Source organism: Leucoraja erinacea, chromosome 37 (genome assembly GCF_028641065.1).
Source record: "Leucoraja erinacea ecotype New England chromosome 37, Leri_hhj_1, whole genome shotgun sequence".
NCBI lineage: Eukaryota > Metazoa > Chordata > Chondrichthyes > Rajiformes > Rajidae > Leucoraja > Leucoraja erinaceus.
This window is the reverse complement of record NC_073413.1, coordinates 2,354,957-2,380,829: the sequence shown is the minus strand read 5'-3', so window position 1 is coordinate 2,380,829 and position 25,873 is coordinate 2,354,957. Positions and strand designations below refer to the sequence as shown.

General features: G+C 46.1%; 2 protein-coding genes across 2 annotated transcripts in view; both read right to left on the bottom strand.

Annotated features, from left to right (window-relative positions):
• Positions 1-15,983, bottom strand: part of adsl (adenylosuccinate lyase) — a 32,929-nt gene extending 16,946 nt beyond the window's left edge. The window contains exons 1-5 of the mRNA XM_055663045.1: positions 15,720-15,983; positions 12,850-13,053; positions 3,646-3,690; positions 3,473-3,552; positions 2,377-2,548 (exon numbers count right to left, since the gene is read on the bottom strand). Of these exons, the coding sequence (XP_055519020.1) occupies positions 2,377-2,548; positions 3,473-3,552; positions 3,646-3,690; positions 12,850-13,053; positions 15,720-15,890 (672 nt within the window). The 5' untranslated portion in view covers positions 15,891-15,983. The remainder of the gene's footprint in view (positions 1-2,376; positions 2,549-3,472; positions 3,553-3,645; positions 3,691-12,849; positions 13,054-15,719) is intronic.
• A 2,028-nt stretch (positions 15,984-18,011) lies between these two features.
• On the bottom strand, positions 18,012-25,282 carry tomm22 (translocase of outer mitochondrial membrane 22 homolog (yeast)). Its single transcript, XM_055663044.1, has 5 exons — positions 24,680-25,282; positions 22,397-22,515; positions 21,451-21,568; positions 18,840-19,717; positions 18,012-18,712 (listed from the first exon to the last, which is right to left on the bottom strand). Exons 1-4 carry the CDS (start codon positions 25,265-25,267, stop codon positions 19,640-19,642), a joined length of 903 nt encoding a protein of 300 aa, XP_055519019.1. The 5' UTR covers positions 25,268-25,282; the 3' UTR covers positions 18,012-18,712; positions 18,840-19,639.
• Between the last annotated feature and the right edge of the window lie 591 nt (positions 25,283-25,873).

The window sequence follows — 25,873 nt, the reverse complement described above, 5'->3', positions numbered from 1 at the left end:
GGGAGTTAGATGTGGCCCTTGTGGCTAAGGGGATCAGGGGGCATGGAGAGAAGGCAGGTACGGGATACTGAGTTGGATGATCAGCCATGATCATATTGAATGGTGGTGCAGGCTCGAAGGGCCGAATGGCCTACTCCTGCACCTAATTTCTATGTTTCTATGTTTCTATGAGAGCGGCCACTCAGGTTCAATGTTTCAAGGAGTGGGGTTGTGGGAGAACCAGCCTGCTATTCAGCAGAGTAATGCAGGGGTGGGGAGATTGCAACCTTCACGTGGTCCGCCCTGTTTCGACGAATGCAATCAACCTGGCGTGAACAATCGAGTAAGGTCAAATAGAACAAGTTGTCCTACAACTTTAGGCTGTGCACCCCATACACAAGAAGAAGCTGAGTAATGCAGTGTGATTGTCCAACAGTCAGTGGCAGAGTTTCTGAGTTGGTCGACTCAGGCATCTACATCGGAACCTCTAGCTTCCTTCTTCAGAGGGAAGTTCCTATCCTGGTGATCAACTATGGATACAGGAATGTGAAGCCATACGTTGCGCTGAGGGTGTTGAACCAGAGTCCATGCGTGAGTGAACAGATCAGATAGGTTGACATCCAATTCAGCCATAAAGCAACTGGATGGAATTAAAACACTGTTGCAACTAATCAGCTCGTTCTAATTGTGTATTCGTGCTGCATCTGCAACGGCCAGGTTCAGGAGCAGTTTCTTCCCTATAATCATGAGGCTATTAACCACTATGACCTTCAAATAAAGCTCTGAACTACATGGACTTGGGCATTGTTTAGTTTAGATTAGAGATAAAACGCAGAAACAGGCCCTTCAGCTAACTGAGCCCCCGCCGACCAGCCATCCTCATAGACTAACGGTATCCTAATCACACTGGGGACTCCAGCTGCTCCTCGACCTACGATGGGGGTTACACTCCGGTAAACCCATTGTAAATCAAAAATATCATAAATGGAAAACGCATTTAATACAATTTGATCACGTGACCGGAAGTGAGCTGCGGCTCACTGCTGTTGCCCAGCATCGTAAAGTCGAAGTATTGTAAGTCGAAGCATCGTACATCTGGGAGCATCTGTATTTAGAATGTTTTTTACAAAGCCAATTAACCTACAAACCTGTACGCTTTTGGAGTGTTGGAGGAAACCGGAGAATACCCAAGTGGTCAGCAGGAGAATGTACAAATGCCGTACAGACAGCACCCGTGGTGGATCGATCCCGGGTCTCTTGCGCTGCAAGGCAGCAACTCTCCTGCTGCACCACCGTGCCGCGCCCCCACATGTGCATTGGTTTTGTCTTTACGCATTTTGATTGCGTGTGTGTGTGTGCGCGCACGTATACTGAAGTTTTCGTTTATTACATTGTTTACACAGAACTATGTTTACATATTCTGTTGTGTGGCTGAAAGTAAGAATTTCATTGTCCTGTTGGGGACATATGAGAATAAAACACTCTTTGCTTGGAGTACTGCTGAAGGAATTAAGTGATTCAGCTCACTGCCCGGCAAAGCTCGGTCCATAGGCAGGCCAGCTGGATCGGGCAAATGCTCATGGAGCAGAAACCCACTGCTATTTACAATCAACCTGGGCGAGCACTACCTGATTTACAGCTGATTTACATCGGGGAGACTAAGCGTAGGTTGGGCGATCGTTTCGCCGAACACCTCCGCTCAGTCCGCAATAACCAACCTGACCTCCCGGTGGCTCAGCACTTCAACTCCCCCTCCCATTCCCAATCCGACCTCTCTGTCCTGGGTCTCCTCCATTGCCAGAGTGAGCAACAGCGGAAATTGGAGGAACAGCACCTCATATTCCGCCTGGGGACCTTGCGTCCCGATGGCATTAACATTGAATTCTCCCAATTTTGCTAGCCCTTGCTGTCTCCTCCCCTTCCTTAACCCTCTAGCTGTCTCCTCCCACCCTCCTATCCGCCCGCCCTCGGGCTCCTCCTCCTCCCCTTTTCCTTCCTTCTCCCCCCCCATCCCCCATCAGTCTGAAGAAGGGTTTCGGCCCGAAACGTCACCTATTTCCTTCACTCCATAGATGCTGCTGCACCCGCTGCGTTTCTCCAGCAATTTTGTGTACCTAGAGCACTACCTCTGTCTGCGTTGAGTTTGCATGTTCTTCCTGTGACCGTGTGGGTTTCCTCCGGGTGCTCCGGTTTCCTCCCACATCCCAAAGACGTGTGGGTTTGTAGGTGAATTGGCCTTTGTAGATTGCCCCGAGTGTGCGGGGAGTGGGTGAGAAAGTGAAGATAACACAGAACCAGTGTGAACGGGTGTCGGACGGTCGGAGTGGACGGTGGGCCTGTTTCCACGCTGTATCGTTCAATCAACCCCCACGGCCCAGGGCAGCCGCCTCCATTCACCTTGCTGTGGTCTCCCTCGAAGAGCTGCAGGAAGCTGGCCTGGGTGCCCGTGGTTCCCTTCACCCCCCGGAAACGCAGCTCGGAACGGGCGCGCTCCAGGTTCCTCAGGTCCATGCACAGGTCCTGGATCCAGAGGCAGCAGCGCTTCCCCACCGTGGTCAGCTGAGCCGGCCTGGACAACGACAGCACACACACACACACACACACAAGTTATGTGGAGACTCCCCCCACCGTGGCTGAACCACTCTGACCCTGACATGGACCCCCACCTTCACTAGTGATAGGAGCAGAATTAGGCCAATCAAGTCTACTCCGCCATTCAATCATGGCTGATCTCTCTCTCCCTCCTAACCACATTCTCCTGCCTTCTCCCTGACACCTATACTAATCAAGAAACTATCTATCTCTGCCTGAAAAATCCTTACAGGATAGTGTTAACATGCGGGGCTCGCTGGTCGGCGCGAATACAATGGGCCGAAGGGCCTGTGTTTGAGCAGTATTTAACCTCGAGAACATCCCACAGATCAGGAGGTCTTTGACCCTGTGGAGTGACCTCCCAAACCATTCACTGGTGGAACATTTGGGGATGAAACATTAGTGACATTTAGCTTAGTTTATTGTTACATGTACCGAGGTACAGAGAAAAGCGTTTCATTCCAGACAGCGCAAAGACTATATGTGATCACTATTGAGCCGTCAACAGTGTGCGATATAAGAGAGTCGAGGACTAGCGGGCATAGCGTCGGAATTCCTTTAGGAAGGAGATGAGGAGAAATTTCTTTAATCAGAGGGTGGCAAATCTGTGGAATTCTTTGCCACAGAAGGCTGTGGAGGCCAAGTCAGTGGATATTTTTAAGGCAGAGAAAGATTCTTGATTAGTACTGGTGTCAGGGATTACGGGGAGAAGGCAGGAGTATGGGGTTAGGAGGGAGAGATAGATCACCCATGATTGAATGGCGGAGTAGGTTTGATGGGCCGAATGGCCTAATTCTACTCCTATTTCTTATGATCTTAGGTCCATGTGACATGAGTGTTTCATTCAAAGTTTCACACATTCGATCTTTGGGGTGTGTGTAAGTTTTTCCTTCACACTTACTGGTAGTGGGTGAAGCCGAGGGTTGGGAGAGTGGCGTGCTCCTGGGCAAAGCCCGCCAGCCGGCTGATCACTCGCGCTAGCTGCAGCAGAGGGATAGAGAGAGATAGTCAGTCAATGCGGCTCAAGGACAGTGGCAGGGGAAATGCAGCCGCAGCCAACAGCGAGAGTCTCACCTTGGGCAGGAGGATGTCGAAACCATCGCGGAGAACGATCAGATCCTGCCGACGAAAAAATCAATCATTAACGATCAAGTACCAAGGCGCGGAGGTGGGGGGGGGGGGGTTAGCAGCTGAATCATCAGTCTGAAGAAGGGTCTCGACCTTTAGTATTCTGTTGTGCTGAAGCAAAGCAAGAATTTCATTGTCCTATCTGGGACACATGACACTTGAATCTTGAAACGTCAACCATTCCTTCTCTCCAGAGATGCTGCCAGTCCTGCTCGCGGAGTTACTCCAGCATCTTCGATTTAAACCAGCATCTGCAGTTCCTGACTACACAAGAACCAGCACGCTGCTTGTGAGGCTGCAGCAGGGGGAAAGGTCAGGGAACTATGTTTAGAAAGAATGCTGCAACACTAAACCAGCCAGCACAGAATGAACAGCTACAAGCTCAGTTTAGTTCAGAGATACACCCATGGAAAAAGGCCCTTCGACCCACTGAGTCCAAGCTGACTATCATTTACCTGTCTATAAGAAAGAACTGCAGATGCTGGTAAAATGGAAAGTAGAAACAAAATGCAGGAGTAACTCAGCGGGTGAGGCAGCATCTATGGAGAGAAGGAATTGACTCCAGCATTTTGTGTCTACCATCATTCACCTGTCTGTTGCTGGTCTGTGGTGCGGCGCGGAGGTCGATGAGAGCACTTGTGGTAGAGGTTGGCGGGCATCGACGGTCGAGGATGGGCCACGTGGGAGTCGGAGGGTGCGGTGTGGGGGAACCGCTGTGGGGCGGGTGGGGGTTAAAGATCAAAGGAGGACCCGGCATGGAGTACTTTGTAACTTGGTTGGTGTCCTTCATGCAACGGCTATTTGCATTCCTTGGGTATGCAAAATAAAGAATTTCACTGTGACTTGACACATGTGACAATAAAGTCATTCATTCATTCATTCCTGGTCAATTGTGCTTTTTAATGTCACATCAACACAGTGAAATTCCTGTCCTTCAAAACAGTCTAGTAGAGCATCACCCCACCCCCGAGCAGCAAGTGTACAGGAATAATCTACTGAGGTGCCACTTTCAAAGTCCACCATTCAGATTTTACAAGCGGTGCCCATACCAGCACTAGTTCTTTGTTATCCTACTTTTTCATCCACAATTTGGAGGCCAATTAACCTACAAACCCATACGCATTTGGGAGGTGGGAGGAAACCCGCGTGGTCACACGGAGAATGTGCAAACTCCACACTGACAGCATTTCGAGGTCAGGATGAAACCCTGGTCTCCAGGGCTGTGAGGCAGTGGCTCTACCCGCTGCGCCACCCTTTCAGCATCTTAGAAAACAATTTAGGGTGCACGTTCGTACGGCAACGTCAACGCAGCATTAAAACCATTTTTTTTTAGAAGCTTGCATCTTGTGCATCTTATACACACTGTACATGCCATTTCTACCCCTGCAGTTGAGATCCCTGCCATACGGCAGCTGGAGCTGTACGAGTAGAGGCAGTCGCGGTGGCCCAGCGGTAGAGTTGCCGCCTTACAGTGAATGCAGCGCCAGCGACCCGTGTTCGATCCCGACTACGGGTGCTGTTTGTACGTTCTCCCCGTGGGTTTTCTCCGCGATCTTCAGTTTCCTCCCTCCCACTCCAAAGACGTACAGGTTTGTAGGTTAATTGGCTTAGTAAAAGTGAAAATTGTCCCTAGTGTTTGTAGGATAGTGTTAATGTGCGGGCATCGCTGGTCGGCGTGGACCCGGTGGGCCGAAGGGCCTGTTTCCGCGCTGTACCTTTAAACTAAACTAAGAGGATCCATTATTATCCACTACAATAGTTTCTCTTTTACTTCTGTATGAGTGTATTCATGTATAGAATGATTTGACTGGACAGCACGCAAAACTAAGTTCTTCATTGTATCTCGGCACACATGACAATAATAAACTACTCTAATTAAATTAAACAATTAAGTGCCCCATTTACTTATAACCTCTCAGAAACTTCCTATCTGCATTTGTCTACAAGGGAGGGTTCCCAACACCGCCGTGTTTGGTCACCCCAGGCACATCATTGCACCTGTGGTTAGTGTAGTTCAGAGTTACAAAATGACAACAGGCCCTTCGGCCCACGTCGACCATCGATCACCTGTTCACACTAGTTCTATGTTATCCCATTTTCTTAATGTTTTCTCTATGATGTTTTATTATTGTTTAATGTTTTATGTGTCATTTCTAACGGTCACTGTATGTCATGTTGTCACTTAATAGAAAAAAAACATAGAAAATAGGTGCAGGAGGAGGCCATTCACTTGTGGGCGGAGCACCAAGGCAAATTCCTTGTATGTGAATACTTGGCCAATAAACTTATTCATTCATGGACTTCCGGTGGCGTCATGGAGAATTAAGGCGCGGCATTGAGCTTCTCCCCCGTAAAAAAATTGTAAAAGCCGTTTTAAGTCAGCACCGATTTTAAAAAAACTCACCGAAGTTGCCTGGTGTTGTATAAGGGTGATATCATCAGAAGAAGACGTGAAAATCGGGGAGATTAATGGTGAAATCGAGTGTTTAAAGGAGTTTAAATGAGCAGAGATAATCGTTCAAGGGCGCCAAAGAAAAACACTATCAGCCTTCAGCTCGAGAAAGTATTGGATACTCTGCAAACGACAGAAGAAGGTTCAGAAGAAGAAGATTCATACAGACAAGGGTCTCTGTTTGAAATGGCAACAAAAGGAGACAAGGAGGAGAAAGAAGTGAAGCAATTGCTTTTAGATATGAATGCTACAATTAACATTACACTGGAGAAGATGCAAAGTATGGAGTCTCACATGGAAACTAGCATGGAGAAACTTTCTCAAAAAATTGATAATACTTGCAGTGAGTTAAAAGAACTGAAAAAGCAGAATAAGGAATTTGATAAGAGATTAAAATCAGAGTGTGTCAGAATTGAAAATGATTACAACAAGAAATTTAAAGGTGTAAAGGATGATTTCGGAAAGCTGGATGAGATAATGGAAGAAATGGAGAAGGAGATAAAAGAGATTGTCTCGGAAATAAAGAGTTTGAAACAATCACAGAAAACTGAAGAGGAAAAACTTGGAAGAATGACTGATAAATGTCTGGACCTGGAATCAAGAACTCGGAGATATAACTTGAGAATTCTTGGGGTAAAGGAAGGACGCGAAGGGCATGAATCTCAAGCATGTACTTTCGTTACTGATTTGCTCAAAGATGTCTTTGAACTGTCAGAAGAACCAAGAATAGACGTCGCTAACCGAGTTGGGTATGTTGCACAAGGAAAAAAAAAAGTATTCAAGACAGATAATCGTGAAATTCCGTGACATCTCTTCAGTGGAATTTATATTGAAAAAGATCATTCATGGCAAGAAGCTAACATACCGTGGGGATAATTTGCGAATATTTCGTGATTACTCTCCTGAGGTAGTCCAGAAAATGAGATTGTTTACACCGGCAAGACACACTTTGAGGGATGTCCCGGGAGTAAGATATGGAATTTACTTTCCCGGAAAAATGAAGATATCTTATAATGGCGTTGAACGCTCATTTGCAGTGCCCGGAAAAGCTTTAAATTATGCAGAGGACATCGCTAAGAAAACATCGGGGCAAGCTGCCGACAAAGAAGAAGATTGAACTTTTTACAGAGCTTTGAACTGATTAAAATGGCCGAGCTAACCAGACAATTAAAAAGCTTATCTCGTTGGAATGTGTTATTCAGAGAGCTTGGTTATATTCAACCTTGGATGAAAAGCTCAAAGTTTAACCCCTTGGCACCTGCCTGTACGGTAGTTAACCCTTTGGTACCGGCCTGTATGATGTATGGTAGTTATAGAAAGGGATATTATGTAAGAATCCTGGGGGGATATATATTGGAAAGTTTAGATTAGACTAAGATTGGATAATTGGAAGGACATATATACTTATATAAAATCGTGTATATGTTGTGTTCTATATTTGTTTTGGGGTTTTTTTTACTCTTTATGTCTCTTCCTGGTAACTTTTTTTTTTTTTAATTTTTTATTTTTTCTCTCGGCTGTCACTCACTGGTTTGATAAACTCATATAAGAAAAGACAAAATATGAAACGGTATGTAACTTTTTATGAGGATTCACCAAGGGGGAGGAGCTCAATGTATAACAACATCACGGAGGTCGATACATTTTTTGCCATCATTGATGGCTATTCGTCCTTAAGGTATCTTCCCTTAGATACCTTAATAGCACCTTTTTTTTTAAAGCACAATTTTTATCTGTTTAATTTTTTTGAAAGTAATTGTATATCACATTCTTTTTTTCTTTTTCTAAGGCACTTTACAAGAAGGAGATGCAATATAAATCTAATGAACCGGGATGACCACCCAAGTCCTAAAATTCTGAGGTATTTGGTTGCACCATATGATTCAGGAATATTACCCTGATTACAATGCAAGACGATAGACAAATAAAGAATGGAGGAATTACATTTTGTAGTTGGAATATAAGGGGTGCCAACGAACCAATTAAGAGGGGTAAAATTTTTGCCCAACTAAAATCGTTGAAAAGCGACATAATGTTTTTGCAGGAGACCCACATGAAACAACAAACACAAATAAGATTAAAGGCGAATTGGATAGGCCAAACATACTACTCCTCATTTACTTCTAAATCTAGGGGTACAGCTATTCTTATTAGGAAAGGTATTCCTTTTAAATTAAAGAATACTATATCAGATAAAGAGGGAAGGTATACTATAGTCTCGGGTGAAATTTATGCAACCCCACTAACTTTGATAAATATTTATGCTCCGAATTTTGATAACCCCCAATTTTTTGATAAAATTATTGATATAATATCAGAGTTTAATTACCAAAATGTGATAATAGGGGGGGACTTTAACTGTGTTTTAGATTCATATCTAGATAAGTCATCAAAACAAAAGAAGAGTAATTTAAAATCTAAAACTAGCGAACTTCTAAATACATATATAAAAAATACTAATATAATAGATGTATGGAGATCTGCTAATCCAGTTGGAAGGGAATACTCGTTTTACTCTCCGGTGCATAAAACTTATTCAAGAATTGATTATTTTTTAGTGGACATGAAATTAATGCCTTATACAAACAACCCAACATACCACATTAGTAGTATCTCAGATCATTCTCCGTTGACATTCTCAGTAAAATTTGAGGGAATGCCGGGTAAAAAATTTTTTTGGAGGTTTAATACACATATTTTAAATGACGTGCAAGGATATCAATATTTAAAACAACAAATGAAACTTTTTTTCGATACAAATGATATACCAGGTACTTCGCCTTCTTTATTATGGGAAACTTTTAAGGCATTTATGAGAGGAATTATAATTTCATACCAAAGTTTTCAAAATAAAAAGAATAAGACAGAACAATTGTTGTTAGAACAAGAAATCAGACAGTTAGAGTTGGATAATGCCAAAGATTCCACGACAGATAAACACAATAAGATAGTATTACTGAAATTAAACTTAATCGAATTTTATCGGCAAGAGTAATAAGACTATTCCAAATTACAAAACAGGAACATTTTGAGTTTGGTGACAAGCCACATAAACTTTTAGCTCGCCAATTGAAAAAACAAGAAAGGGAAAATACTATAACCAAAATTAAATCAGAGAAAGGCGAATTACTAATATTACCTAAAGATATTAATAATAGATTTGCCCAATTTTACCAAAACTTATATACATCTAAAATTAAAATAGAAGATAGTAAAATAAAAACATTTCTAGATAACTGTAATCTTCCAATACTGGACCCTTTGGAACAAGAGGAACTAGGAGCTCAAATTACAATCAAAGAAATAAGTGAAACAATAAAATCGCTGAAAAATGGTAAGACACCGGGACCAGATGGTTTTAATAATGAATTTTATAAAAAATTTCAGGAGATAACGGCCCCTTATTTTATTTAATTTATACTCCCATGCTTTTAAAGAAAACAAACTACCTGAAACACTAACAGAATCAACTATTACGCTTATTCCAAAAAAAGATAAAGATTTAGAAGATCCGGGCTCGTACAGAGCTATATCACTTTTAAATACAGATCAGAAAATTTTAGCAAAGATTTTAGCAAGTAGATTAAGCAAATATATTAGTAAACTGATAAACCCTGATCAAACGGGGTTTATACCTAAAAGATACTCATTTAATAATCTGAGACGTCTGTTTAATATAATGTACTCGCATAAAGTAGAGGAAGAAGATATATCAATTATTTCTTTGGATGCAGAGAAAGCATTTGATCAGGTAGAGTGGCAATATTTATATAAAGTACTACAAAAATTTAACATGGGAGAGAATTTTATAACATGGGTAAAATTATTATATGATAAACCGATGGCAAGAATTTTAACTAATAACATGTTATCTCAAAAATTTCAACTATCAAGGGGTAATAGGCAGGGATGTGCACTATCACCCCTGCTATTTGCCCTTATGATAGAACCTCTGGCTGAAAGTATAAGAATTCATCCGAATATTCAGGGCTATAATACCAGGGACTCAAAGAATAAAATCTCATTATATGCAGACGATATACTTTTATATATTACAAAGTCACAAACGAGCATACCAAATTTATTAAACTTAATAGAGGAATTTGGGTCTTTTTCTGGATATAGAATAAACTGGAACAAAAGCGAAATCATGACATTAAAACCTCAAGAACCTACACACTTACTGAAGTTCCCCTTTAAAATCGCAACAGAAAAATTTAAATATTTGGGTTTTCAGATTACTAGAAAATATAAAGCATTATTCAATGCTAATTTCATACCTTTATTAAATAAACTTAATACACAGATTAAATTTGGGAAAACACTTCCCTTATCATTATTAGGTAGAATAAATGCAATAAAAATGATCTTCCTACCACAATTACTATACCTATTTCAGTCTATACCGGTATATATACCAAAATATTTTTTTAAAAAATTAGACTCTAACATTACAAATTATATTTGGGACTATAAATCACATAGAATCACAAAAAAACACTTATGTAAACCAAAAGAGGTCGGGGGACTTTCACTTCCGAATTTTATGTATTATTACTGGGCAGTGCATATTAAGAATATGATTTATTGGTTGGATAGTTCTACACAACAGACAGAATGGAAAAAAATGGAGAAGGAGGATTGTCATCCTTGTAATATAGGAACGATCCTCTTTTCCCCCAAAAAACTGAATAACACAATATATAAGAAGAACCCAATTATATATGGTACAATAAGAATTTGGAAACAAATAAAATTATCTTTAAAATTAAGAAATCTATCACTGTTAATGCCAATTGCGAATAACCCTTTATTTAAACCATCTCTTATTGATAAGACATATAACCAATGGGAAAGTCTCGGAATTAGAAGGATCAGGGATATGTACGAAACAGGAAACCTACTATCATTCCAACAACTACAATTAAAATTTAAATTGAAAAACAATCAATATTTTAAATATCTTCAGATTTGCGACTTTGTGAAAAAATATATACAAGGATATCAAAAAGTAACTCCTGACTTATTGGAAGAAGCAATGAATATTGAAGCTGACTCACAAAAATTAATATCCTATTTATATAATAGTATTCTAAATATAGACCTACCATCGACAGAGGTACTTAGAGAAGAGTGGGAACGGGAATTAATGATAAAAATTACGAAGGTTAAATGGGGAAAAATACCTGATATATATTCACAAATGTTCAATTAATGTAAGACATAATCTAATACAATTTAAAATTGTACATAGATTATATTATTCAAAAACAAGATTGAACAAATTTTATCCAAATATATCCGCCACTTGTGATAAATGTCTAGCCCAAAAGGCAACTATAACACACTCCTTAGTTTCCTGCATAAAACTTTATAGATTTTGGAATGATATTTTTGAAATACTTACAAAATTATTCAAGACAAGAATGGAACCTAATACTGAAATGATTATATTTGGTGTAATGGAAGATGGGAATAAATTGAACACATCTCAAAATCTATTCCTTAATTATGGTTTAATAATAGCAAAAAAAATAATACTTAAATTTTGGAAGGGTACATCAATACCAACGCTTAAAATGTGGATTGCAAGTATGTTGGACACTGCTCATCTTGAGGAAATGCGATTCCTCCTAATGGATAAATCAGACCAATTCATAACGAGTTGGTCTCCATTCGTCGTTTTTTTGGAATCATATGGTGTAACACAATTGTAAAAAATAACTGTTTCAGGACTGGACGAGGGTTGGTCAAGACTATAAATAATGATCTCCTTTTCTTTTCACTATTTTCTCTCTCAACTTTCTTCATTTACTCGTTTTCTTTCTTCACACACTATATATTTCACATTTTTCTATCCTTTACTATCTAACCTCTTTTTCTTATTCTCATCTTTTTTCAATGTAACAAAAAAAAAAAAAGAAGTTGTACATAAAATGTATTATGAAAATATATATTAGGCACTTTGGTGCCATATGACTGTGCTTACTTCTAATAAAATAAAATAAAAAAAAAAAAAAAAATAAACTTATTCATTCATTCATTCATTCATTCATTCATCCACTCCCTACACAATAGGGGCAATTTTACAGCGGTCAATTAACGTACAAACCCGCACGTCATTTATGAAGTAGGAGGAAACCGGAGCACCCGGAGGAAATCCACGCATCCACAGGGAGAACGTACAAACTCCACACACAGACAGTACCCGAGGTCAGAATCGAACCGGTGTCTCTGGTACTGTGGGGCAGTGGCTCTACCAGATGTGCCGCTGTTCCGCCCCAATGCATCTGACTCGTATTCCCGAAGGATAGGTGGGAGAATGTCTGGAATAAGCTGCGTGAGAGTAATGGAGCAAATACCGCCATGACTACCTCTTCTCGTACAGCTTCAGCTGCCGTATGGCCTCCTTATATCAGGGATCTCAACTGCAGGGGGTAGAAATGGCGTGTACAGTGTGTATAAGATGCACAAGATGCAGATACCTCCACAACATTAAAGCAGCACCCAGACAAGTACTTAAATCGGTAAGACACAGCAAGGTGGATGCAGGTGAACGGGTTTAGTGGGATTAGGTACAGTGGTGGCATGGACATGGTGGGCTGAAGGGGGGTATTTGTGTGCTGTACTGCAGTGTGTGTCAGGTTTGGAGGGTGGGGGGTGCAGTAGGGGTGAGTGAGTGCGTCACATCATCTCACCGTGTTGTCCCCGACGTAGCAGGAGGTGGCTCCAAGGTGGATGATGGCAGCGGCCTTGGGGCAGCAGTGGGCAAACGTGTGGACGTGGGCCATCACGTCGTGGCGCAGCTTCTTCTCCTCCTCGGCAGCCATCTTGTAATCAATGTTTTCCAGATTTGACTCCATTTCCTGGAGCTGCTCCTCGGTGATCGGCAATCCCAACATCTACAGAGAGAGGCAAGCGAGAACTGGAGTGAGGACTGATCCGCACACCATCCAAGAGGATGCACGTGGTCACAGGCAGAAGGTGCAATAGTTCAGAGAGGGGTCAGAACAGATGGACTTTCCAAACTATCAAAGAGTTCAACAATGCGCCCAGGATGAAACTATTTCCAAAGATAGACACAAATGGCTGGAGTAACTCAGCAGGACAGGCAGCATCTCTGGAGAGAAGATATGGGTGACACTTCGGGTCAATCTGAGGAAGGTTCTCGCCCCGAAAAGTCACCCATTCCTTCTCTCCAGAGATGCTTCCTGTCCTGCTGAGTTACTCCAGCAATTTGCGTCTTCCTTCTATTTAAACCAGCATCTGCTGTTCCTTCCTACACATGAAATTATTTCCTCTAAAAAGTGGACCAGAAGCCAAATATTTAAACAATGGGCCAAGAACTAAAGAGACAGAAGGAAAGCTTTCTGCAAGGATCACAAGACACGGAAGAAGGTCATTCCTAGTATATGAATAAAACTTGGGACTCAACATTTGAAAGGGCTGGAGAATTGATTTTCAGAAACGTTCAAAAGTCAGTTTGGACAATGGAACAAACACACTGGGGATCATTATGAAGATCGCTTTCAAAGAGCCAGCACATACACAACGGGCCGAAAGGCCTCCCGTGCTATTGTCAGACATTGTCCATCGTACCTTTTCGATAAGTTAACTGGTATTGGTCTGCCGCCTACACATATCTATCAATTTTGCTCCTTGATAACATTAACATTCACTACAAAAAATCTCACGTATCCCTACACCTACCCAGTCTGTATCTTGTGGGGGGGGGGGGGGAAGAGTTTAAAATCATCATGCCCATTGTTTAAATGCTGTCTGACATTACAACCTTCCCCTATTTTCAGGATGTGCTCCCTAACTTGTCCATAACTCCCTCTCACTGCTAAACCAGAGGAAAGTTTCTCCAAATGAACTGCAATAAATTCTTTAATCATCTGAAGTTCAATTTAGCTAATTCTTCAATCGTTTTAAATTAAGGGAATACGAACCCAACCTTCACCACATAAGCACATGTTAACCATGTTTAGTCTGAGGATTGTTATGGTAAATTGGTGTCATAAGAGATAGGAGCAGAATTAGGCCATTGTGGCCCATCAAGTGTGCTCTGCCATTCAATCATGGCTGATCTATTTTTCCTTCTCAACCCCATTCTCCTGCCTTCTCCCCGTAATCCTTGACGTCATTGTGGGCTGGAGGGCTTGTTCCTACGGTGTTTTGTTCTACGACCCTTCGAGGACAATACATCTTGAGACAATCAAAGCTTTACTCCTTGTCCAAAAAGGACACAAAGTGCTGGAGTAACTCAGCGGATCAGGCAGCATCTCTGGAAAACATGGATAGGTGACGTTTTGGCTCAAGGCACTTCATCAGACTCCATGACCAACACAAAGACGACCTGCACTAGTTAACATTGTCAAAAAGGAGGGGAGCACCGGTCTGAATGTTTTGGACAACTGTGCAAATACAGTGACACAGGCAGGTGGGACGTGTAGATGGGGCATGTTGGTCGGTATGGGAAGGTTGGGCCGAAAGGCCTGTTTCCAGGCTGTATGCCTCTATGACTGCCATTCACTATTAGGCCCTTATCAATCTATTAACTGGATTACAGAAAACATCACAAGACAGGAAATTAAATTAAAACATTATAGAGGGCATTCAGGGCAAGCAGCGCAGAACACGTTGACACAAGGGCACGTGCTTTAAAACAAAAAGCACCCCGTGTTTAAAGAAAATGATGGTGCATGGAGATGGGGATAGTGGTGACGTAAAAGATCCAGCCAGTAAAGCAAGGCGATCAAACATTTCCTAATATGTTTTCTCCTAGGGTAGACACTCCATCAATTTCCACCACTTTTGCTAACAAATCCTATAAATTCTATCCAAACTTAGTTTCCCAACCTTCCGCTCCTCACTCCATGCCCCGTCGCTCTCATTTACCCCGAGTCATTCCCAAATCCCACTTTTTCCTTTTCCCCATGCTCCTCTCCCCCTGCACCCCACCTTGCTCCCCAATCCCACCATTCCCCTTGCTCCACCACCCCCTGGCTCCCCCTCCTTTCATTGCCCCTCCTCCCACTCCCCTGCTGCTCCCCACCCTAATCCTCCCTCCCCCAATCTTCTCTCCCCACCACCCATCCCCTGCTCCCCACCCCTGTCCCCAACCAACCTTTCCCCTCCTCCCCTCTCCCAGTGTCCCTGCTCTCGCTCTCTCTGATACCAAATAGTGAAAGGCTTAAATAGAGTGGATGTGGAGAGGATGTTTCCACTAGTCGAAGAGTCCAGGACTAGATGTCACAGCCTCAGAATTAATGGACATTCCTTTAGGAAAGAGATGTGGAGGAATTTCTTACTCAGGGAGTGTGGTGAATCTGTGGAATTTATTACCTGTGAAGGCCAAGTCAGTGGATATTTTTAGGGCAGAGATAGATTCTTGATTAGTACGGGTTATGGGGAGAAGGCAGGAGAATGGGGTTAGGAGGGAGAGATAGATCAGCATTGATTGAATGGCGGAGTAGACTTGATGGGCCGAATGGCCTAATTCTGCTCCTATCACTTGTGACCTTATCACCTTCGCCCCTCACCCAGACCCAGCCGGGCCTCTCACCCTCTCGCCCCTGGCCAGGTACAGCCAGAGCCGGCGCCACGTGTTGAACTTCTTGGCCTCGCTGAAGTTGAAGGCCATCTCCGGGGACGAGTACCGGCTGACCAGGGGCGAACGGTAGCGGTGGAGGTCCGCATCCCCGCCGCCCCCCGCTTCTCCTGCAGGCAGCGCCATGACACCCGCTAGCAAAGATCGTAGTGTCTTTGCCCACTGGTCCGCCCTGGTCCTCCAACGCGCGTCCCCGCCACACAGGGCACGTCACCGCCCCCAAATGCGCGTCCCCGCCACACCGGGCACGTCACCGCCCCTCCATCTGCCCCTTCCAAGTGAGCCCTGCCCCTCCGTGCGTCATCAACCCCGCCCCCAACGCCAATCCCCGCCCCCTCCATGCGTCAGTAACCCCGCCCCCATCGTGCGTCAACATCCCCGCCCTCAACTCTAATCCCCGCCCCTCTACACGTCATCAACCCCGCCCCCACGCCAATCCCCGCCCCCTCCATGCGTCAGTAACCCCGCCCCCATCGTGCGTTACCATCCCGCCCCCAAACTCTAATCCCCGCCCCTCTATGCGTCATCAACCACACCCCCTCCGCGCGTCATCAACCCCTCCCCACAACGCCAATCCCCGCCCCCCTTCCCGCGTCTCCCACTCCGCGTGCGCGGCTCCTCGCCTCTCAATATTGGTCACCGCCCCCGCCTGCGCGTCACCACCTCGCCCCGCCTCTTTTCACCTCACCGCCCCGCCCCCTCCGACCTGCTGTTTCACCGTTTGCACCCATTCGTTACCTACTTCCCCACAGCCAACAATGGACCCTTGTGCTCTCTACCTTTCATTGATCATCATGAGTTGTTATTTTCATTCATTCGTCTGTTCTTTGTACCTTTTCATATCTCTAGTTTCCCTCTCCCCTCGCGCTTAGTCTGAAGAAAGGCCCAGACTCAAAACATCACCTATCTCCTTTTCTCCAGAGATGCTGCTTGACCTACTCCAGCATTTTGTGCCTATCTTCTGAGACATCCTGGGTGAAAACCTGGCAATAGTGCATGAAGATGTCTCTCTTGGCAAAATCTGTGTGCTCCTCACATTCACAGATTGTGTTTACACATCAGTTACATAGGGCCGTTCTGCGCAAGAGTTTAAGGCTGCATCATGAGTTCCCAGGTCACTTGTAATCTCTACATATCCACTTTCCATGTGTGTGCATGGAATATGTGAAATTGCAGCCAGCTTTGAATGGTTGAAGGACAACTCAAGTTCTGAATGCACATCAGGCTCATTCTCCCAATCTCTAGCATTTGGTGGTGGGGGAGGAATAGGTCAGCTCCTTGTTGTTCTGCTCCTGGGTCCAGTCCAGGTGGCTTTTTTGTCCTCAGACACAATGTGGGCAGCACAGTCGCGCAGCAATAGAGTTGCTGCCTTACAGCGCTAGGGACCTAGGATCGATCCTGACTACAGGTGCTGTCTGTACAGAGTTTGTACATTCGCCCTGTGACCACGTGGGTTTTCTCTGGGTGCTCCACAGTTTGTTTCACATTCCAAAAACGTACAGGATTCAAGGCTAATTGACTTTGGTAAGTAAAATTGCCCCTAGCCTGTATGTGTGTCTGTGTATGTGTTGGCACGGACTAGGTGGGCTGAAGGGCCTGTTTCCTTGCTGTATCTCTAAAGTCTATGTTTGAGTCTAGAGAGGGGACACAGGTTTACTGGAGGCCACACAATTGGAATCTGCTGGGGGTTGAGTGCATCCTCAACACTAAAGTCAATATTATTAACTAATGCTGTTGTTTCTAATAGTTATTTAATTTAAAAAAAGTGGAAAAGGGTTAAAGAGCAAAGCTCTGCATAGTCCCAGCACACCCAGGACAAGGACAGACAAACTAGATACAGGGTTAAAATTCCTCTCGGCTGTCAGTTAGGATCAACGTCATGATTGGGAGTTGGTGAAGGTGGTGTCGTTTTGGTGCTGGAGCTTCAGTTGCAGGTGCACCAGCAGAGTTGGACGAACCTTCACTGCAGCCCATTTCAGTTGAGATACCTATCTGAACATTGCTACCAGCTACAGTATCCATCTGCATGGAATTGAATAGCCAAACCAGACCAGAGTAGCTTTTAGTTTCCACACTGCGTTAGTGAGCAAGTGGGAAAGGGCAGGCCAAGACCTTTTGGCCTCTCTCGGCCCTGTGCAATTGCTCAGCCTTAGTGCGACTGCTTTAAGTGCCAGACCAGTCACTCCTGTGCGAGAATGTGAATGTGAGTGTGTGTGTGCACCCTCTTTCAATTAGAAAAGTTAACTCTTTCACAATCCAGCACCAGAGCTTTATTACAATACAAATCAATCAGTTCCACGTCAACTTATCGCCAGTCTGCATGCAGTTCAGGCTGGTCTCTGAAATATTGTCCAGAGTCATGTATCAGCAATGAAATACAACCTGCCCCATCTCTTTCACCCTGCACATCTCCAGTGACACCATTCTGTCAGCCTGGTTGCCCAGCAATTAGTCAGGGAGGCACTAGGCTACAGGAAGCAGTTGGATCCCTCTTTGTCTCTCGAATATCTTCGAGAGACACAAAATGCTGGAACTCAGCAGAACTGGAGAGAGGGAATGACCTCGTCAGTCTGAAGAAGGGCCTTGACTAAAAACGTCATCCATTCCTTCTCTCCAGTGATGCTGCCTGTCCCGTTGAGTTACTCCAGCATTTTGTGTCTATCTTTGGTGTAAACCAACGTCGGCACATCCTTCCCACGCCTGTCTCGTTTATCAGTGTTGGCACCCTGACTGTACACGAGTCACGTACGCCATGCACTAACTGTGCCTGTCTTTGCTGCAGCCAGCACATATCAGTAGCCTTGCCCTGCTTGTCACATCGAGGCAGACAGATGCAGGCTGATTAGTACGGGTGCCAGAGGTTATGGGTGGAAGGCAGGTGAATGGGGTTCGGAGGGAGAGATAGATCAGCCATGATTAAACGGAGGTACACAAAAATGCTGGAGAAACTCAGCGGTTGCAGCAGCATCTATGGAGCGAAAGAAATAGGCAACGTTTCGGCACGAAACGTTGCCTATTTCCTTCGATCCATAGATGCTGCTGCACCCGCTGAGTTTCTCCAGCATTTTTGTGTACCTTTGATTTTCCAGCATCTGCAGTTCCTTCTTAAACAACATGATTAAACGGAGAAGCAGACTTGATGGCCCGAATGGTCTAATTCTGCTCCTATCACTTATGAACATATGAGCTGTTCTCTGCTAAGAGAGTTCTGAACTGGTACCTCTGCTCCTTACACCCCTCTGCTGACCCCCCACCTCCCCCTCCCCGGCTGAACTTGGTGAACACGGCAATTTCATTCATGAATGACTGGTGCCCGAAGCTGCTGAAGAATAGCTTGTACACCTGCTGATGAAGCTGCTACGGACGATCAGATTGCAGATCACGGGTGAGAGGGCAGGAGCACTCGCTGAGTTGTCTCCACCCCCTGCCATGAACTAGCCGGCAGATATTGGTACGGATATCCCCCAAACCTCCCCCATCCCGAGAGACTGGCAGTGCCTGCAGACCGGGCGCTCAATGTGTTGGATGTGGTTAGACACAAAAAGCTGGAGTAACTCAGCGGGTCAGACAGCATCTCTGAAAAGAGATAGGTGGCGTTTCGGGTCGAGACCCTTCTTAAGAATTGTCTCGAGCCGAAACGTCAGCCATTTCTTCTCTCCAGAGATGCTGTCTGTCCCGCTGAGTTACTCCAACTTTTTGTGTCTATCTTCAGTGTAAACCAGCATCTGCAGTTCCTTCCTGCAGGTTGGGTGCGGTTGGTGGGTCCAGAGCTGGACGGCCGGGACCAACGCAACGCTCCCTGGCGACGGGCCGGGGTCCCGCGTCTGCACGTGCTGTCAGATCCCCAGCGCTTCCCGCTCCGAGGGTCAGCTCCGTTATATTTTCCCTGGAAGCGGAGGCGGCAGCAAACCCGCCATTCCACCCGACATCCCCGTGTTCGGGCCCAACAGAATCTGGGAACGAGAAACACCCAGTGAGGAGAGATCAGGAAACGATGCAGATCACATTCATGCGCAAAACAACAGCCCCATTGCCCACCCCGACCCGACCCACATCCCGTGCCCAAAACCACAGCACCATTCCCAATTCCTACCACCCTCCCTACACGGGTTTCATTCCATTTCGGGAAGGAGCGCCCTTTATGTGGCGACTATTTGCATACCTTGGGTACGCAAGCAAAGAATTTCACTGTGACTTGGCACATGACAAGTTTTCATTCATTCATTGTCCGCACTGAACTTCCTGCAGCCGACACGAAAGCTGCTTGCCTTCCACGCCCTGGTGATAAGGGGATGACACTTTCCCCTTAACATCAACAGGCATATCTGTACACTGTAAAAGGCTCGATTGTAATCATGTATTATCTTTCCGCTGACTGGTTAGCACGCAACAAAAGCTTTTCACTGTACCTCGGTACACGTGACAATAAACTAAACAGAAACTGAGGCTGTGTGGGTAGAGGGGTCAGGGCCAGGAGTCTCCACGGTCGTCATTGGAAGGGGAGACCGGGGGGGAGGGGGTGATCGCCACCCAGTTTACTCCAAGGCTGTCCATGGTGAGAGGGGCTGTGAAGGTTGACTGTGGAGGCTGTGGCTGAGGAAGAGGCAAATTAACCTGCCTGCCTGCCCACCTGATCACTGGGCCCTATGGGTGGAACCAGCAGGGACAGGCAGGTCTGCCAGTGGCGCTAAACGCTATTTGGATGGTTACCAACTATGGCGGCACCACGGTGCAGTGGTAGAGTTGCTGCCTTACAGCGCCAGAGACCCGGGTTCGATTCAGACCACGGGTGCTGTCTTTACAGAGTTTGTACATTCTCCCTGTGACTTGCGTGGGGTATTTTCCAAGATCTTCGGTTTCTTCCCACACTTACAGATTTGCAGGTTAATTGGCTTGGTACGAATATAAATTGTCCCTAGTGTGTGGACTCAGTGGGCTGAAGGGCCTGTTTCTCTAAACGCTCCTGAGACGGGCACTCGAGTTAAAGAGAGGATTCCCAAACGAAAATCATACTGTGAAGGCCAGTGAGTGCAGGGAGGGTACGGAGTGGAAATAGTCCAACTTCCTGACTTAATGGGAAATGTTTGCTCTCTATCATTTTTAAGTCGACGTCTGACTTTTCAGGAAAAAAAACATGGTGATTTTTATGTAAATATAATTAAAGCCCAGGAGAGAAGCACAACTCGTTTAAACGTTGACCAGCGGATTCAGTAAAAGCTACAAAGTGCTGGAGTAACTCAGCGTGTCATGCAGCATCTCTGGAGATTGTTGTGGACAGCTTTGTTTCGTTGTGGATGTATCTGGTCGGGACACTTATTCAAAATGTCACCAGTCCATGGTCTCCATAGATGCTGCCTGGTCCAAGCTACTCCAGCACTTTGTGATTTTGCTCAAAGTTCCAGCGTCTGCCAGCAGAGTCAGTACGAGCTTCCCTTCCTCAGTCACTCATTGCTTGAACGCCTCCAGTTACAAGACACATGTCACGCAACAGAGCTTCAGCTCCACTTTCGGACTGGGGCACATGCATCAGGCTCACCCTTCAGGTGGGCAAACACTGGCCACTCCACACCCTGCACCGAGCTCTTGCATCTCCTCTGGCCCCGATCCCACTCCCCAAGGCCATGCCTCACACCGCAGGCCCAGCTTCTGTTCCCTTCTCCCCACCGTATCAGAGCCCAGTACTGACCTGTCTCTGTTGCTGGATCTGTTGCTGTTCCAGCTGCAGCTTCTCCGTTTCAAACACCACTGGCAGCACCAGGATCATGAAGGACGTGGTGCCCACCCACAGGGCCGAGCGAGTGAAGCTGCAACACAGGTCCCGAGCTCAGTGTCATGGCCTGGTAGACACTGTCTCTAGACAGTCTAGGCAGACAGTCTCCCACACACACCACCGGCAAACAACGTCTCCACTCCACACAGCATCTGCCAGACACTCTCCCTCACATACCACATGGTAAATAGCCCCCCCCCCCCCCCCCCCCCCCCCCACACACACACACACAGCACCCACTGTCTCACCCTCTCCCCACACACTGCACCCAGCATACAGCGTCTCTCCATCCCCCCCCAACAAAATTCCCCCTACACGCAGCCAGGGCAAGGGGCCTTTAAGTTCATAAGGAATAGTAGAAATAAGCCATTTGGCCCATCAAGTCTACTCCGCCATTCAATCATGGCAGATCTATCTCTCCCTCTCAACCTCATTCCTCTGCCATCTCCCCATAACCCCTGACACCCGTACTAATCAAGAATCTATTATCTCAGCTTTAAAAATAACCAAAGACTTGGCCTCCACCATCGTCTGTGGCAATGAATTCCACAGATTCACCACCCTCTGGCTAATGAAATTCCTCCTCCCCTCCTTTCTAAAGGTACGTCCTTTTATTCTAAGGCTGCGCCCTCTGGTCCTACACTCTCTCACTTGTGGAAACATCCCATTAGTGTTTAGTGGGCTGTGCGCCAAATGGGTCGATGGTTTACATGGAATAGGGGGGCCAAAGGGCCTGTGTTCTGTGCTGCAAAACTCCATCACCCTCTCCTGTACCCTTCACTCTGCTGCTGTCTCTGTTAGCACTAGGGTGGTTGATGTCCCCGCTATCTCCAGGAACCACGTTGAACTGCCTGCTTCACACCTGTAAAGCTTCTTGGCTATCGTCAGCGAGCAACTTGCGGCTACACCGGAGGCATTCCGCATTCCCTCTGGGAACATCTCTGTCAACCCCCACAGTCTCTCTGCCAGGGACTCGTCGAGCTGCAATCACAAGAAAATTGGCAGAGTTAATCCTTTATCCGCATGTGGTGGTGGCCCATGGTAGACGACGATAGCATAATTGTGCAGTCTCTTGTCTTGTGGGATCGAGTGTGGTTCACTAGTCCGATGCACGAGCCACATGCGGGAGCAGTGGGGGCACATGGAGGCCACTGTGGGAGGATTTAGGGCTGCAGCCTTCCTCCTGTCTCTGACACTAACGAGTTGGCTTCGGTGACCATGTTCCTAGTGCTGGTGCACCAGCCAGTCCTGTCACTGGCACGGGTCTCCAGTTCTTTAACAGCAGTGCCGTGCTAAGCTTGTATCAGTGATAAATCTCAGAGCCAAGATGAAAAACTGGTGGGTTGTGCTGAGGCTCAGGCTCTGGTAGGTTGGTGAGAGAACATTATGGGAAACTAGAGAGGAAATTGCGGGAGCCCTGGTTGAAATTTATGAGTCGTCTTCAAATACAGGAGAGGTGCCGGAAGACAGGAGGGTGGCAAATGTTGTGCCTCTATTCAAGATGGGCTACAGGGAAAATGCTGGGAACTATAGGCCAGTGAGCTTAACATCTGTAGTTGGAAAGTTACTAGACAGTATTCTGAGGGATAGGTTGTACAGGCATTTGGATGGACAAGGGCTGATTAGAGATAGTCTTGCGGCTCAAAAATCTGATTGAGTTTTTTGAAGACTTAACCTAAAAGGTCGATGAAGGTAGAGCTGTTGATGTTATATACATGGATTTCAGTAAGGCATTTAACATGGTAGGCTGCTCTGGAAGGTTAGATCGCAGAGGATCCAATGAGAGATAGCTGAATGGATAGAAAATTGGCTAATGAAAGGAAGCAGAGAGTGAAAGGTTGCTTCTCGGAATGGAAGAATGTGATTAGTGGTCAGGGTTCGATGCTGCTCCTGTAACTGTTTGTCATCTACATCATCGATTTGGATGAGAACATACATGGCAAGATTAGCAAGTTTGATGATATAAAAGTGGGCGGTTTTGCACATAGTGAAGACGGTTGTGAAAAATTGCAGCAGTACCTTGATCGATTGGCCAGGTGGGCCGATGAAAGGTTGAGGAAAATTAATACAGAAATGTGAGGTATTGCATTTTGAGAAGTCTAACGTGAGCAGGACCTATACAGTGAATTGTAGGCCCCTTGGGAGTGTTGTAGAGCAGAACGATCTAGGAGTGCAGGTGCATGGTTCCTTGAAGGTCGAGTCACAAGTAGATAAGGTCGTCAAAATGGCTTTTGGCACATTGGCCATCATCAGGCAGCATATTTAGTATAAAAGTTGGGAGATCATGTCACAGTTGTAAAATACGTTTGTGAGACTGCATTTAGAGTATTGTGTTCAGTTCTGGGCACCATGTTATAGGAAATATATTGTCAAGCTGGAAAGGGTACAACGAAGATTTACTAGGATGTTGCCATGACTAGAGGGTCTGAGCTATAAGGGAGAGGTTGAGTAGGCTGGGACTATATTCCTTGGAGTACTGGAGGATGAGGGGAGATCTTATAGAGGTTTATAAATATGATGAGAGGAATAGATCGGGTAGATTGCACAGAGTCTCTTGCCCAGAGTAGGTGAATCAAGGACCAAAGGGCATAGGTTTAAGGTGATGGGGAAAATATTTAATTGGAATCGGAGAAGTAACTTTTCCACACAAAGGGCGTTGGATGTATGGAACAAGTTGCCAGAGGAGGTAGTTGAGGCTTTTAAAAACAGTCAGACAGGTACATGGATAGGACAGGTTAGGAGGGCCAAACGTGGGACTAATGTTGCTGGGACATGTTGGCCGATGTGGGCAAGTTGGGACGAAGAGCCTGTTTCCACGCTGTATCACTCTATGACTCGATAATATTATGCTCCTGGTTCTGAGATCACGGAACGGGGTTGGGGGAGACGGGACAGAGAAGAGGGGTGGAGAAATGGGACGGAGTGGGGGAGATACGGAACAAGGAAGGGGGGGGGATATGCAACGGGGAGGTGGGGGAATACGAAAAGGGGAGGGTGGTAGCAGGAAGGGGGTGGATGAGGGAGGTAGCGCTCCCGTGGTGGGGCTCAATGAGGGAGCGGGAGCAGAGCCCACGAGTTAGATCCAAGCTGCGGCCTCCTTCCAGACCTCGCTCCACCCTCCTCCTCCACCCTCCCGGCTCCTTACATTATCGTCGTCCTCGATCTCATCTTCGACCTCGAGAAGCCGCTCTGCACTCGCGTCCGCCGCCATGACACTTCCGCCGCGCCTGCGCACGGCGGACAGCGGCGCCGCATGTCGACCGGGAGGCGCTGCCGTGCACTCCTCCGCCCTGCTGGTGGCGCTGCCGTGCACTCCTCCGCCCTGCTGGTGGCGCTGCCGTGCAGTCCTCCGCCCTGGTGGTGGCGCTGCCGTACAGTCCTCCGCCCGGCTGGTGGCGCTGCCGTGCAGTCCTCCGCCCTGCTGGTGGCGCTGCCGTACAGTCCTCCGCCCTGCTGGTGGCGCTGCCGTGCACTCCTCCGCCCGGTTGGTGGCGCTGCCGTGCACTCCTCCGCCCGGTTGGTGGCGCTGCGGTGCAGTCCTCCGACCGGCGGGGTCACTGCTGCGCACTCTTCCGACTGACTGTTGGCGGTTTTCTAACCGATGGGTGGCGCTGTCGTGCACTCCTCCAAGCCGCCCTCGATGTTCAAGGCCGCTAAAGGATCTTTGGTTCAAGGGCATGAAACAAAAGTAGGCCAGCCCTTCCAGCATTAATCCTTCAGACATCAGTTCCATCAATAATCCAAAAATACATCAACTTCATGAGTGAGCCTACATTGCTTTCTTACACAGGGAACTCCTCTGGATCAAAACATTTCATGCCGTCTCACTGAACTGAACGAAGGCAGGACCGCAAACCCACACTGACCAGTGATCACCCATGCACACTCGTTCTGTGTTATCCCACTTTTTCACCTTCACACTAGGGGCAATTTACTGAGACAAATTAACCTACAAACAGAGGTGAGAGGTTCACCTGCATCTCCTCCAGCCTCATCTATTGCATCCACTGCTCTAGGTGTCAGCTGCTCTACATAGGTGAGACCAAGCGCAAGCTTGGCGATCGCTTCGCCCAACACCTCTGCTCAGTTCGCAATAACCAATCTGATCTTCCGGTGGCTCAGCACTTCAACTCCCCCTCCCATTCCGAATCCGACCTTTCTGTCCTGGGCCTCCTCCATGGCCAGAGTGAGGCCCACCATAAATTGGAGGAGCAGCACCTCATATTTTGCTTGGGTAGTTTACACCCCAGCGGTATGAACATTGAATTCTCCAATTTTAGGTAGTCCCTGCTTTCTCCTTCTTTCCTCTCCCCTTCCCAGCTCTCCCACAGTCCACTGT